Source organism: Pseudorca crassidens, chromosome 9, assembly GCF_039906515.1.
Source record: "Pseudorca crassidens isolate mPseCra1 chromosome 9, mPseCra1.hap1, whole genome shotgun sequence".
In the NCBI taxonomy this organism is placed as follows: Eukaryota; Metazoa; Chordata; class Mammalia; order Artiodactyla; family Delphinidae; genus Pseudorca; species Pseudorca crassidens.
The window spans coordinates 46,820,258-46,835,542 of record NC_090304.1 but is presented as its reverse complement, the minus strand read 5'-3'; the positions used below and the strand labels follow the sequence as shown (position 1 = coordinate 46,835,542).

General features: G+C 44.1%; 2 protein-coding genes and 2 non-coding genes across 13 annotated transcripts in view; 3 read left to right on the top strand and 1 right to left on the bottom strand.

Moving 5' to 3' along the window:
* The window catches only part of TRIM66 (tripartite motif containing 66), a 60,854-nt gene extending 53,242 nt beyond the window's left edge, over positions 1 to 7,612 (bottom strand). For 4 of the 10 annotated variants that reach the window (XM_067749966.1, XM_067749972.1, XM_067749962.1 and 1 more), the window contains exons 1-2: positions 7,403 to 7,612; positions 4,906 to 5,044 (exon numbers count right to left, since the gene is read on the bottom strand). Coding sequence is in view for 1 of the 10 variants with exons in the window: in XM_067749977.1 (XP_067606078.1) it covers positions 4,906 to 4,911 (6 nt within the window). In the remaining 9 variants the exon portion in view is untranslated. Of the gene's footprint in view, positions 1 to 4,905; positions 5,048 to 7,219; positions 7,376 to 7,402 lie in introns of those variants that run through there. The other 6 variants (XM_067749978.1, XM_067749979.1, XM_067749963.1 and 3 more) reach the window with 5 other exon arrangements.
* An 86-nt stretch (positions 7,613 to 7,698) lies between these two features.
* On the top strand, positions 7,699 to 10,642 carry RPL27A (ribosomal protein L27a). The gene is made up of 5 exons (XM_067750024.1): positions 7,699 to 7,723; positions 8,126 to 8,189; positions 8,625 to 8,700; positions 9,378 to 9,552; positions 10,470 to 10,642. The coding sequence occupies exons 1-5, from the start codon at positions 7,721 to 7,723 to the stop codon at positions 10,596 to 10,598; spliced, it is 447 nt and encodes a 148-aa protein (XP_067606125.1). The 5' UTR covers positions 7,699 to 7,720; the 3' UTR covers positions 10,599 to 10,642.
* On the top strand, positions 8,868 to 8,997 carry LOC137231347 (small nucleolar RNA SNORA3/SNORA45 family). The gene has a single exon (XR_010946471.1). It is a non-coding gene; the product is annotated as a small nucleolar RNA SNORA3/SNORA45 family (small nucleolar RNA).
* On the top strand, positions 10,236 to 10,364 carry LOC137231345 (small nucleolar RNA SNORA3/SNORA45 family). The gene has a single exon (XR_010946470.1). It is a non-coding gene; the product is annotated as a small nucleolar RNA SNORA3/SNORA45 family (small nucleolar RNA).
* Positions 10,643 to 15,285: the final 4,643 nt, after the last annotated feature.

Sequence of the window (15,285 nt, the reverse complement as noted above, 5' to 3'; positions counted from 1 at the left end):
GCAGAAAGAGTGCACCTAGTTTTATATTTGTATTTATTTAAGAAAAAAACCAAAGATCATTTAATTCAAATCCGGAGCTCTGTAATTATGCAAATTTGAGAGAACTTTCACTTCAATCCACAGTCTTTCAGAGCCAAGCCCATTAAGGACAAAGGACGACGGGGTTGGGGGAGACCAGGCTTCTTGCGGGCCCAGCAAGATGCCACTAAATAAAGCAATGGGGGGGCTCTCCCCTCTAGTTCATTCTGAGGCTCTAAGGGCAGTTATTCCCCAGACAGCAGCCCTAGTAGGCGAGGTGAGGGCAATCTCTCTTAGAAGGTTTAAATGTGGTAGAGTTTATTTCATTAGACTTTGAGAATACCAGACCTTTTAGTCTTAGAACTGCTTTACATATTTTAATTATTGAGCACCCCAAAGAGATTTTGTTTATGTGGTTATAGCTACTGCCATTTACCGTATTATAAAGTAAAACTGAGATAATTTAAAAATACTAATTCATTAAAAAACAATAAACCTATTACAAGTCAACATGAATAACATACTTTTCAGGAAAAATTAACTACTTTCAAATAAATTTAGTGAGAAGAGTGACATTGTTTTTCCCTTTTTGCAAATTGCATTAATGTCTGGCTTAACAGAAGACTTAATAGAAGCTGGCTTTCCATACCTGCTTCTGCAGTTACATGTTGTTTTGTTTACAGTATATGAAGAAAAGCCAGCCTCACACAGCTATACAGTTGGAAAAGATAGGAGTATTTTAGTAGCCTTATCAGATAATTGTGGATATTCTTTGATACTACTGCAAAATTTAACAAGCGGTAGTTTCTTAAAGGTTAGTTGTAATGTGGAATCTGAAACTACATCAATGAACTTTTCTTACTCTGTTATATTAACATCCACTGGTCTGTATTACACTTTGAACTGCTCTTTTACTCAGGCATAATTTTTATAACACCAAGCACTGGTGATTTGGAAAATATTGGTTCAATGATTTACACAGATGCTCCAAATATTGACATGTTTCATTATAGAAAAAAAATCACACTGTTTAATATCACCTCTAATTGCATCAGAAAATTCTGTAACTATTATGAAGTTGTCAAACTCATGGAGGCAGCTATAACTTTACCCAAATTCTAATTTTTGCTTGCAAACTCAAATTTTATCATTGGCAACAAATACTGTCAGTTTTCTTTCTTGAGGTGACAGGCTCACTTCATTCTTTGAGAAAATATCTGCCAAATTCTCAAGACTGAATAATCACAGTTTGTCTGTCAGTTGTTCTTTCAAATAAAACTATTGTTCTACAATAATAATAATATAATAATATAATAATAAGGCTAGCGCAGCGTGCAACTCAAATAGTAGCACAAGTGCAGTTCCTCACTTCAGTTCCTACTTAGTTCCTCACTAAGTAGCAGAGGTGCTTTTTGCATACTTCTAATTTCTTCACATAGAATATTAAAAAGACTTGTATTCAAGAATTGAAATTTAATAAAAATGGACATTCTTCAGTGAAACTGGCTCTTTTCTTTTTCTTTTCTTTTCTTTACAAGCAAATGCCTGGCAGTGAAGAACACACTGACTCGTCTTTGGCTTTGGCTTTGGCACCATCAGTGCAAATGTCAACCCAGTGAAAAGGGCAAATAACATCTTAGTATTACTATGAAAATTGTTTGACCTTGTGGAACCCCTGAAAGGGTCTCAGGGACCCCTGATGGGCCTTTAGACCACACTTTGCGAACTGCTGCACTAGACTCTGAAAAACAATTCTGGGCATTTGGGGGCGTGGCATAGCTTTCCAAACCAGTGGGCACTACCCAGGGTAAGAATATAAAGAAATAAGTATTTCATTTCTGTCTCAGAAGAGCAATTGAATTAACTCTATGAGGGTAAAGGTTAAATTAAAGGCACAGCAATGGGTCTCTGACTTAAGGAGAAGGGGGGAAGGTCAAATGATCTCTTTTTTATCCCCTTCCGCCTTCTCACCATAACTTACCTCTTCCCTCTCCTTCCTATCTCCCCTGACCTGGGAGAGCGAAGGGGATAGTTTGGCAGAATGTACTTAAGCCAGGAGTAGCCAATTCAAATGCCTCCAGGGGCCAGCCATATAAAGACTGTGGGTTCAGTGTTGCCAAATCTTAGGTTATTCAAAACACCAGAATTCCGGATTTTTATTTAAATTTTTAAACGTTGGCAACCAATTAAATTTTAAAAAAACATAAGAAAACAGCGTGAGTCAAACAAAATATACCAGCAATCAGCTCTGCTTTAAGTCATGAAGAGACCTGAACTAAATGAAACATCAGGTGAAAGACTGGAAGGACGCACAGGAAACCGCACCTATATTACCTTGTTTACAAACCACCTCTTTTAATATCCCACACCCAGATGTGAGAGAAGGGAGATATTAACTGGGTTTCTGTAACCTTGCCAAGGAATAACAGAGCAGGTCATTGCATGCCACATTGGGAGTTAGAATTTCAAAGATTGTTTGCATGGGTAGTACAGAACAAATTATCATCAAAATAGTATACATTTTCCGGGGGAAAAATGGGAGGGAGAAACACCAAGTAATGAGAGAGCACCTACTCTAATGCTAGACTGTGTTGAATGTGATATATTATTTATTTGTTTACTTGTTCACTGTTTGTTTTAGACACAGTCCTAGGCCAGGACTTTGTCTTTCTTGTTCACCATGGTACCTTCCCCTCTTTGCCTGGCACCTATATATAGTGCCTGAACATAGCACACACTCAATAAATATTTCTAAAATGAACAAATGAATCTCAGTATTTTTTCACTATACAGACAAGAAAACTAAGACTCAAAGAGAATATGCTACTTGTTCAAAATCATTCAGCTAGTGAAAACAGAGGTAGGAAATGAACCAAAATTTTTGTGTTCTTTCCATGAATTTTATCATCTAAAATTAAATTAAAACCGAGGAGCAGTTGAATTTGTTGTGCTATTGGATGAATTGCCCTCAAAGATCCTGGCATTCCTCCCTTCACATTCTGCTATTCTGAGTTTAATGGCAGCGGGGTTTTCCATCCTAGCTTCCAACAAAGCTGTTAGGAAAGCATTTGCCACGTAGTATAATGAGACTTTTGAAAATCTATCCAGCACAGAAAGGAAGGACACTTAGTCCTCGAGTTATATTTATTTTTACTTTGTAATGAAGAAAACCTTGTGTGGTCCTATGAATTTTCCCCTAAATGCCATATTGCCGTATATCAAAAACTACTGATAAAAGCAAAAACAAAACAAAACAAACAAAAACCCTGAACCTGGTGTAGTTTAAATTGGAAACTATACATGCTGCTGGTGCATAAATTCGTACAGGTACAATCCATTTGGAAAAAAAAAAAAAAAAAAATATATATATATATATACACACATATAGCAACATAAAATGAATCATAAAAATGTTTATACCCTATAATACAGCAATCTCACTCCTGGGAATTTATCCTAGACAAGTTATTCAACAGAAGAAGAAAAAAGCCACATATACACAAATGTTCACTGCATCATTTTCTCCAATAGCAAAAAACACAATGAGAACAAGGAAACAAAATACATGAGAAAATGGCTTAGTAAATTATAGTATGTGCTGAAGATAAATTACTCTTCAGCTGTTAAAAATAATAATCATGGATACTGGGTAGTGATACAGAAATGTAATAGTATTAAACGAGAAGCAGAAGACAAAAGGATTTGCATACTATGATCATCAGCTTTGCAGATAGCTATGTCTAGATGTAAATAAAAACTGAAAGGTAATATTCAGACATGAAAACAGCATTGTAAGGTATTATAATTTGAGATGTTTACACTTTTTTAAAAAAAAAATTTTCTTTCATGTTTTACTGTCTTGTCTATTACATATAAGTTTTAAAATTCTTTCTGAAGTAAATTTGGATTTCTGAGTTTTTCTCAAATTCTCACTTAGAAACGACATCCTGACTCTTCCCATCTTAAATTGACAATCTTCTACTTGAAAAAGGAAAGCAACATAATATTTCCAAATGTCCAAGTCTAAAGGTGGAGAGCAAGAAAACAAGGCTGGATACACCCATGCTGTTGTTGCTGTCTGAAGGACTGCTGATGAAATCAGGCTCCCAGAGAGGAGAGGAAGAGAGAGGGACCACAGGGCCCTCTTCAGGGTGGCAGTATGTTTACAAGGCCACCTGGAGAGAGGGCTGAGGGAGCAAAAAGGTCAGCACTGCATATACCTGCCTCACCAGGCGGCTGTCTGGCATCCTCTCCCTTCTGCTCATTTCACAGGCATTTTCTGAGGCCCTGACCCTCTGGGGGAGCCCAGATGTCTGAGATGTCACAAGGCCATGTTTTACTTCAGAAGAGATGCCACAGAGAAAGAGGCCTCTTACGGGTCAGGTCCACCATCACGCCCCGTGTGCCTGGTGAGGAGGGACAGATCACCTAGTGCCTCATGTCTGGCTGCTATATACAGAATTCAGCTTTGTTTGCTCTCTCAGAGCTGGCCGACCCACAATGACAAATCCCACAGGAGCCTTATGTTAAAGCTACATGGTTTCCTTGGGAAGAAGAGGGAGCTGGCTAGAAAACCAAAACCAGACAACTGTCCAGGGCACTCCCCCTACCCTGGAGATCAAACCACCAATGAGGAGAATGTTAGGTGAGCACAGAACCCAACACAGAGTACTAGTCTGCTCAGGGAGGCCTTCCATTCAGAAGGATGGCCTGAAGGATAGGATGCAGCCCCTCTGTAACCAAGGAACCTGACAAAACTATCCAGAAGCAGTGTCCCATCAACCAGACTCTACCTCCATGCCCTGGGCAGTCTTGGTCCTTACTTCAGTCCCTATTTACTAGACACCTGAAGGTAACCTTTCATTCCCAAAACTCTGCCCAGCTTACCTCCATTCACAGACCATCTTCCCAAGGGTAGTTTCTAGGTAGCTCAGCTCATCACTTGTGCACTTACTGGCCAGTTTTGATGTCAAATAGAGGACGATCTCTTCTTAGGCCTTGCCGCCAACTCTCAAGGCCTCTCTTTCTGCTGGTAACAGACAGTATGTGATTAAGGACTGAAAGAGTGATGAAGCCCATAATGCTGTGAGGTCAGAGAGGGAGGAGATGCTAAGGTAAAAGCAGGAGATTTGGAGAAAGAAGACTAAAGGCTAGGCCCAGGCTCTATATCTTAGCAGCTCTATAGCCTCTGGCAAGTCAGTCAACCTTCTGTGCCTCAACTCTCTCATTCATAAAATGGGACTAGTAGAGTTGACCTCTCAGGCAGACACATTTTGTAAACTGCAAGGTATATTTGGTTATTCTCACTGTGGGCTGGAGTGTTCTGGGAAGAGCAGAATGTAAGGTAGGGCTTAAAGGTTGAGGAAGCTTCAGGACATCTGGTCAGAAAGAAGATGAGTACTCCAGGCATGAGAAATGGCACTAGCACAGGAAAAAAGGTAGAAGGGATGTACCAAGTTTGGCTGCAGTAGAAAGCTTGTGCAGGGAAGAAGCCGAAGTTAGTTTGGAAAGGCAAGTGGGCTGTATTCTGCTGGTAATAGGGAGCTATCACACTTTTTGATCAAGTAAGTGAAAGGATGAGAGTCACGTTTTAGGAAGATCAAACTGACAGAGGTGTGAAGGATGGACGATTGGAGGAGGGTTAGAATACAGGCAGGGTGATCACAGGAGGGTGCCGAACTCCAGATAAGACAGAAGATGAGGGCCTTAATGAAGGCCATGGCACGAGGGCTAAAGAGGAGAAAGCAGATTTGAGAGACAGGTATAGAAAAAAAGACACGGTGACAGCGTATTAGAGGAAAAGAATGCTTGGGGACAATTTTCAAGTCTCCCTGACATCACTATCTGGGTGGACAAGGCTGCTCACCAAGCTACAGAATAAAGAAGACACCAGAGAACCGGGAAGATCAAAGTATTTGGATATGTCTATCTAGGATGTCTTAGAATGTCCAAGGGCTACTAACCAGAAATTAAGTGAATATATGAGTCTGGAGCTCAGCAACAGAGATGTGAATTGAAGCCACCCAAGATGAGTTCACCCAAGAACACTGTGTACTATGAAAAGTTAAGAGAGGCAAGGACAGAAGGCTGAAGACACCAATACTTAAATGGTGGACAAATATAGAAGAACCTGAAAGGAAGACAGAGAAGTAGCCAGAAAGATAGGAGGAAGGTAAGAGATTAGTTAGAAAAAGAAGTCAAATGGGTAAAGTACAACAAAGAATAAGTGGTATGAGGAAGAGTACATTCAGGTCAGTGTTTGGTTAATTGATGACCTCCATAAGAGCAATTTCATTGAAATAATGGGGCTGAGAGCTAGACTGCAGTGGATTAAACAATGAATGGGAAGCTAGCAAATGGACAGGATTTGTTGACTATTCTTTTGGGGAGCTTGGCTGAAAAGGAAAGAGCAAGGGTAATAAATAGAAACAAGGAGAATTTAGGATATTTTAGCTTAAATGTATTTTAGCTGAAGGGAACAAGGCACAGAAAATACACCCAAACACACACTGAGTGACTGAGGGAATGTGATCTTGAACATTGGCTGAGACTTAAGACGGAAAGGATGTCTCTTGCACTTTAGTTTAGAAAGGGTGGTGAGGGTAGGTGCATTCATTCACTTAACGATCATTTGTTGAACATGTACTACATGCCAGGAGCTAGGAGTCCATGGATAAAAGAAAGTAATCCTCCAGCCTTTAAGAAATTTGGTCTAGTAGGAAAGACAAATGTGGATCAACAATTACATAAGAGCTCTGTACTAGATTTTGAGGTGGCACAGTGGGGGGAGGTGAGCAACTATGGCTGAATGGGTCAGAGAAGTATTACAAGAGGAGACCCTTGCATAGGGTCCAGATTGAGCAGGGGTTCTCTGGTCCAGGAGAGGAGGGGGTCACGGGCATGCAGTGAAAATTAAAATGTGGCGGGTAGAAGATTTACAGGGTCTGGAGAATAAAGAACCCTAAAGTGACCAGGCGTTAGAGGTCCCTGAACTCAGGTTGTTCCAACTGAGGACGACCGGGACGATAGCACAAGGGCAAAGGAGAAAGGAAGACCTTGAGCCCACTCAGTAGTGTGGGCGAGAAGGTCCCGGAGGGTGGTAGAGACATCTAGAAAGACTTTAAAGGGAGCAGGAATAAAGGGAGCAGGAATAAAGGGAGCAGGAAGAGACATCGGGTGGGCACACAGGGTCAAACAGGACCTTGCGATTTCTCACTGCGGCCAGGGGACAAGCAAGCAACCGCTACCGCCCGAGCCGAGCCGACCACCAAAAACAGCGAGACGCATGGGGCTGCTCAGGATGGGGCGGTTGGTGAGCAGCAGAGAAATACAGTGGCCCCAGCAGGTTCCTGGGCCGTGTCCCTGGGAAAAGCGCCCGGCCCACCTGGACCCCAGCTGCGTGCACTACAGCGTCCCAAGCCCCGCCTTCCGCGCCAGCGCTCCGCCTCTGAGCCCGAGCGCACGCGTGACAGCACGGAGAAGGCTCTCGGCCCCCGCAGCCTCCGGAACAACTCTATGACGGAGAGTTCACCCCACAGGAAGTGGAAACAGCAAAACCCGCAGCAGCTCAAGACCCGCGACGCCAAAAAAGCTCCGCCCGCGGCCCGGCCTCCGGACCGGAAGTGAGGCGTTGGCTCCGCCCCCGAGCTCGATAGCTCGCGAGACTTTGCAGAGCCCTTCCTTTTTCGTCTCGGTTGCTGACATGGTAGGTGATTTTTCTGATGCGTCCGCATAGTTGCTGGCCTAGGCCGCGATCTTTACTCACCTTGCACCCCAGCCACCTACTCCCGAGCTTGGCCCGGTCCTCCAGGCCGCGCATGGCCAGCCGCAGGGCGGGGTAGCCGGCGTGGGTCCGGGGCGGGGCGGGGAGCCTGGGGCCGCGTGTTCATCCTGCGGTTCGGTTTCTCGAGACACGCGGTCCGGGGTTCCCGGGCGCCTCCCTGATGAGGCCGCACGGCCCCGGGCCAAGCCGTAACCTCGACTTTGCTGAAGGTGCAACAAAGCAGATCCTTGACCCCCAGGCCTATAGGCCTCTCACAGACTGGCAAGCTTCGCCCCCTGCCCCTCTTCCCTTAGGCCTTATCACCAAGCACCTTTTCCCACACAGCCATCCAGACTAAGGAAGACCCGGAAACTTAGGGGGCACGTGAGCCACGGCCACGGCCGCATCGGTAAGTACTGTCTCCACATCCTGGTCGTCCTTGGGCTATCTCTGCATGGTGCTAGCTTGTCAGGAAGTAGGTAACTTAGAGAAGTGGGTTAGTTAGAGCTCTTGGCGGTCGAGTCGGATTGAATTTGATCATTAGCTGTTGGCTTTATCTTTGAGAATTCTCTAGTACTCCAGTTTTAGAGAATTTCACGTCAGTTGGGGGGTTGGAAATTGAGCGGGGTCCAGTATTGAATTGGTTGAAGGTATGGACTACTGTGCTAGTGTTGTGAGGTGGAACACTGCAAAGTGATGATTATCCCAGAGTCTTGAAGGAACAGCATTGCTGGAAGAGGGGTATTAAGCAAAGGCACAGAGGTATGGGGAAATGCTTTTGCGAGAAGTAATATCGAGGGGTTGGAGAAGGCTATTTTAGCCATGTAGCTTTGTGTTTCTGCAGGCAAACACCGGAAGCACCCGGGAGGCCGCGGTAATGCTGGTGGCATGCATCACCACAGGATCAACTTCGACAAATAGTGAGTGTTTTTCGGACTCTGCCTTTCCTGACACTGACAGCTTTGGATTTAGGGGTAGAGGGTAGTTAAGAACATCTTCAACAGGAAGCAAGGCTCTTACCACTCAGAAACCTTGCCTGTGGCTGGGTTTCGTCAAGTTAATATTTGATGTGAACTGAGAACTTGTCACCGAGGCTAGAGTCACGCTTGGGTATCGGCTATTGCCTTAGTGTGCTAGAGTCCTCGAAGAGAAACTGCTGACCTTATTCACTGGCTGTGGCCCTCGTGGCATAGTCAGTCACCGGGTTAGTGACATGCATCAGATTGACTTACACAACTGTTAGATCCGTTTAACGCCCACAAATTAGCAGGGTTGTGTTTTAACTATTTGTTTAGGAGACCTGTGTTACAGGAGTGTGGGGAAGCTGTCAAGTGACCTGAATCCTAGTCTTGGCACTGCCTCTCACTTTCTCAGTGACTTACTTTGGTTCCGTGAAATAAGGCTAGTCTTTTCCACCCGATAGTCTTTGGTGGCTTTTTAAAGATTTGTTTTATTCAAGAAGTGGAGTACCTGCTTTGTCACTCTTCTGCATGAGTGCACACCTTACACTGTAATGGGGGGAGATGGACTGTGGAGATGATAAACATAGCTTTTTAGTTGGAGTGAGGTAATGGAAATGGTTGCCTTCTTTTCTCAGTCACCCAGGATACTTTGGGAAAGTTGGTATGAGGCATTACCACTTAAAGAGGAACCAGAGCTTCTGCCCAACTGTCAACCTTGATAAATTGTGGACCTTGGTCAGTGAGCAGACACGGGTAAATGCTGCCAAGAACAAGACTGGAGCTGCTCCTATCATTGATGTGGTGCGATCGGTGAGTGAATTGAATATTTTTTGCCTTTCAAAATTCTGGATAATATACTTGCACCTAAAGTCTATACCCAGATACCTACTAGACAGTTAACTTTCCGTAGCATTTCCACGGGTACTTACTGATCAAAATTGAACTCTTGTTCAATTGTGATTCATGCAAAACATTTGAAGAGTAGTTCTTCCACTCCCTCATTCATTTACTTCATTTTTTACTTGAACGTTTTCCGATCGGTTATCTTATTCCTAGTGTCAGTGCCCTGATTTGTACGCGTTTCTCACCTGAACTATTGGTAGTAATTTAGGTCAGCTGGCTCTGGTCTGTTTTACACAAGACTGCATGAGGCACAGCCCTTGGCTCTTTATGTTTCTTACAGAATAAAATCCTAATATGTTCAATTGTTATTTAAGGCCCGACATTATCTGAAGAGAACCCCCGCCCCCCTCCCCCAAAGAAAGCATTTTTGTATATCATTAGGAGTTCTGGTCCTTGTGTCAGTCTTACCCACTGTGGGTATGGAGGTGGTGGGAATCCTGAGGGGGCTTTCAGTAAAGTTTTAAATTTCCCTTTCTCAGCCTTTTCTTTGAGCAATTCTGATGACCACGACTTGGGGCATTGCTGGAAATGTGATTTTCCTTTTTTGCTTATCAAGTCGTAATTGAATAGGAGAAAGGGTTTGAGCTCTGCCCGAGACTAGAGTCACATCCTGACAGCTCTTGTCCTGGTGTGCTAGAGTCCTCGGAGAGAATCTGCTGGTCTTGATTCACTGGCGAGGGCAGTCAGTGCCCCCGGGAGTGCCCAGATCAGAAACATGCCCTCCCTGGCCCCTAGATGGAGTGGATTGGTAGGCATTTTTCTTCGTACCCATCACAGAGTTGGTGACTGCCACGGTGCATTATAAACCCTTTTCTCTGTTCTAGGGTTACTACAAAGTTCTGGGGAAGGGAAAGCTCCCAAAGCAGCCTGTCATCGTGAAGGCCAAATTCTTCAGCAGAAGAGCTGAGGAGAAGATTAAGGGTGTTGGTGGGGCTTGTGTCCTGGTAGCTTGAAGCCACGTGGTGGGAGATTCATTAAATGATAACAAGTGCTTTTCTCTTCTGGTCTGAGTGAGGGTTCTTTGGCACTTCTACCTCCCTACCTGTACAGAAACCCACCTAACAGGTTCTAGGAGTAAGGGTTTGAGGACCTGGGCTCTTCCACCAGCTCCCCTCAAAGTAATGGAAGAGATGGCACCAACACTGAGAAGAAGGCCTTGGCTGGTTACCTAATTTGAGGCTTCTCACTTACAAAGCGAGAATGATACCTGTTGGTGCCGTCATACCATTGAAAGGCCTGTTGGCATTGTGTGCTCTGACTTTATAAATGAGTGGGACAATGTGCCCTTAATTGTTCCATGTCAAGGGGGAAAACTCATGATCTTTACAAGATTTTGATGAGTCATGTTGGAAAGATGGGTCAGTGGTAGGATAGAAGTGGTTCTTTGGGACTTACTTCGTCAGTTTAAGGTTCTTACACCTGGCTTCCTCATCTCAGACCAAACCATTCTGTTGATAATCAAAATGTTGGAATGGGGCCCAACAGTCTGAATTTTAAACACACCAGGGCTTTTACACATCAGAGTGGTTTAGATTCTAGAAAGCAGTTGTCAGGATTTATGGGTCCTTGTGCATAGGAGTCTTCATGTTCAAAGAAATAACATCATGAAATGCTAATGATTTTCCTTCCAGCGTGAAATGTATCTAATAGAGAAATTTGGGGAATGCTAAAAGGCCAGAAACCAGAATCAGGTTTCCTAGGGTTTGTTACCTCCTGCAAAACCAAGAAGATGAGCAATGCTTGTGTGCAGATAGGACCCTCTTAGATCCTGGTAAATTATAATTTGGTATAGTTTTCCAAGATTTTGAAAGTTTTTTGGCCCATAATAGAACTTGCAGTCTAGAACCCTAACCAAAGAATAGTTAAGATGGCACTTAAGCCCCCTAAAACTCTACTTACATGTTTAGTTTGGTAGAGGGTGGTTTCTGTATTGTTTTGTGGGATCATAAATAGACTGGGAACTATGACTTTCTGTGAGACTAATTTGTCATCACAGCCTTCAGAAGATATTGGGGATGGTCAAATGTAAGGAAAGACGGGAGGAAATGTAATTGATTTGTATAATGGAGAGTTAAAGGTGTCAGGAAGGCACTCAGCTGGATAAGCTAATAACGATCATTAACATCTTCTGTTGGTACTGGTGGAGAAAGGTAAAAATCGGGTTTCCCTTAATGTCTTTTGGAGGACTTATAATAGGGAAGCTTCAATGCCTTCTAGACACTGAAGGTACATAAATGTGTAAATACAGTGTCTTAAGATTCAGGCCGGATTTGAAATTTATATCTAAACCTAATAGCTGTGTGACTTAGACTTAGTCCAGTTTTCTCATCTTTAAATTTAGGTAAACGTACCTACTTGAGGATTGTGTGGATTAAGTAAGATGGAAAGCATTTACTAAATTTTTGTGTTTCGCTCTTAGTAACCAGCATGTAAGTGAACCATTATTACCCGAGCAGACAAGTCAGTTAACCTTGGTGTGATTCAGTCAATGGGAAAGTGGTCTAAACACAGGAAAGAGCAAACATGCATTTAGGAAACCCAGTTTGGAAAGGTTAGGCAAGTTGGGAGGTGTTATATGGGAGAGGAGCATGGAGCGAACAGTTATTCTGGCCCGGCTGTAGTTTAAGGGCACAAGGCTACAGTGGAAGGCTGGAGGCGGGACCATGAGGATGGAAGACAGGATTCAGAAGACATAAGGGACAGACAGGACTTGGTGACTGAATTGGGGTGGGGCTGGCAGCAAAATATGGTTTAGGGGGAGGATAGGTGGTCAGTAGTCCCTTTATGGCTAGCTTCCTCCAAGGTTTCATTGCTAGAACCTTGCAGTATAACTGTCCTGAAACTGGGTGGGATAATGCTCATCCCAATCCTATATGGAGGTGCTGCTGTTGGACATGGATGCTAAGTATGAAAGTCAGTCACTAGTACAGCCATTCTGAATAGGGAGGATGCCTCAAGAGTATAGCTGCTGATCTGTGTGAGCTGCCATGTTCTGGCTTGCTCACTCACCATTATCTACAGGTAATAACTGGGGAGATGCTCTGATTACTCCCAGGTAATACTGTTGCCAAAGGAAGCTGGGTTACTGGTGAAAAGCCAAACATGTTCAAGATAATGGAGGACACGGACCTAGAGCAAGTGCTTATCTTTAATAGGACCAAAGGCAAACCTTACGCTTTGGTTTTATATCTGAGAGTGAAACGTGCCAATGCTGAGATACATAATATAGCCGATGCATAGGAAAAGTTCATGCATTAGATTGTCGAGCTTTGATTAGCCTGTCCGGTAGGCACAGAGACCCATACTGCCACTGCCTCTTTAGTGGCCGATGATAAGTGCACGGTGTTGATGAGATTCTCCCATGTAGGGGGAGCAGGTGCCCCATTACTTAACAGGTGCCCCCTAACTCAGGTTAACGGCTAAATTCTCTATCAGCTTGAATTGCTAAGTATATTTCTAGCCTAATAATTAATGTATGTGCTTTAAAAACATTGTTATTCAAACCTCGGAGCTGCCACTGTGACTTCCAATTTATGGGAAATGTCCGCCACATAATTTGCAAAAGCCCTCATTGTCAAAACCAGCTAAATAGGATTTTAACTTTTCAATTCAAATAAATATTACTATGCGATGGCTAACTAGCCCAGTAGCAGCCAGCCCGGGATGAAAAGCAGCCAAAGGCGTGCACCACCGGCGAGAGGCAGGCAGCGCTCGCGTACCTGCGCTGCGGGGTGGGAGGTTACCGGGATGCCAGCGGCTGGAGCCCTGTGGAGGCTGGCGCCCTAGCAGCCGCTCTCGTTGGTCCCTACCGCCCGACGTCCTTGGCGCACTCAAACCGTCCGCACCGCACAGCCGCTCTCCTCTCCCTTGCCGCTGAGCCACTTCCTGAGGGTGCGAGGTTCTGGTTCCGGCGTCACTTTGATCTCTGTCCCATCCCACCCCAGGGCCGGAAGCATGATAGGCGCCGATCCGCCATTTCCGGCAGGGGGCGGGGCTGGCCCGTGGCGCGCGGACGAGGCGGGAGGTTTAACCCGGCCAGTGTCCAAGTGCGGCGTGGTGGGCGCACAGCCTAGGTCGCCTGCCTCGCCGCACTCAATTTCCGCTTTGGCTGCGCGGAAGAAGAGAAGCTGTGGCCTTTTGATGCACTTTCAAGATGGGAATTTCCATATCTCTCAGATTACGTTGCCATTAAAAGATAATGAGAGTTCGACGTACTTTGGGATTAAAAAAAAACAAAACAAAAGAAAAACTTGTACGTGCATGGGAAGGTTCTGGAAGAACAATGCAGAAGGGATTTTTTTCCTCTTGAGTTTTGGGAGGTGAGGAAGATGATGTATGCTTTGGTAGTTTGTTTCTTCCTTAACCAAATGCATATTACTTTCACGTTAAAAAGCAATATAAATAGACAACTTTAACTACAAGTTATGGTAGCTTGTCAGTGCTGAAAAGTAATATTTTCTCTTATTCTAGAACTTCATGACCTTTTAAATTACACCCACCCCCACAGCCCATAGGCAAGTGAATTCAAGATGTTTTGGAATGCCATACTGTGTGGCTCTAGAAACTAATTTTGTGTGTCGCCCCTAGGAAGAATATAGGTTAAGTGTATGTTTCATTTCTGGCTCTGTTTTGCAGCCCAGTTTTTGTTTTACTTTCATTTCTACTTAAAGTTGGTTTAAAAAAAAAAAAACCCCAATTTATGTATCCTTATAAATCAGTCCTTTGGGGTACAAGGTGAGTTATAAGTCTTATTTGCAAAACAAAGGGTATTATTTTTAACACAATTTAAACTGATCTGTGATATAATTAGAATAATTTTCTTGGGGTCCTAATTCCACATACCATCCAGCGTGAACCACAGTTGCTTTCCAAGAGCATTCCAAAATATTGCCTTTAAAAAGCCCATACTTCTCATTTCAACATTGTGTTTACCAGAGCATGGTAATTTACTGAAAAGAGCATTTAGAAAGATGTAATAGCGCAACCTGCCCTGCTCTAAAAGTTAGCAGACCGATTACTGGAGAAAACCCCAGGGCCTTTCTTAACTCCAGAATGGAGGAGGGCTGACAGTTCATAGGCACTGGGACTTCTGGTAGAGGAGACAGCATTGCGCTGCCCCTGAGCAATTTCCCAGAAAGGCACTGTCTAAGCACTGTTATTTTCAGTAGTGTGGACACCATCCTCGGGGGGGTGGGGCGCATTTTGTAAAGGTACGGGAGCATTTTTGGTCACAATTATGGAAGGGAAGCAACCAGAGATGCTTGATGTCCTGCAATGTATGGGTTGATTCTAAACCAGGGGTCCGCGGTCTGTTAGGAACTGGGCTGCACAGCAGGAGGGGAGCAGTGGGCAAGTGAGCAAAGCCGCCTCTGCTGCTCCCCATCGCTCACGTTACTGCCCGAGCCACCCCCCAGCCCCACCCCTTACCTGGAAGAACTGTCTTCCGTGACACTGGTCCCTGGTGCCAAAAAGGCTGGGGACTGCTGCTCTAAACAGCAAAGGAAAACCTAGCTTAGAACCTACCTTCATTTTACACACAATCAGAATCAAAAAGATGTGTTACTGGTTTTTTGTGTTTGTTTTGTTTTTGTTTTTTGCAGGTTTCATATACTTCTCGGTTTTCCAGGATTCCAACTATTG

Coding starts and splice junctions, on each gene's coding strand:
- RPL27A (XM_067750024.1), top strand. Junction 8,190..8,624: donor CCACGGCCACGGCCGCATCG/GTAAGTACTGTC, acceptor GTGTTTCTGCAG/GCAAACACCGGAAGCACCCG. Junction 8,701..9,377: donor AGGATCAACTTCGACAAATA/GTGAGTGTTTTT, acceptor TTCTTTTCTCAG/TCACCCAGGATACTTTGGGA.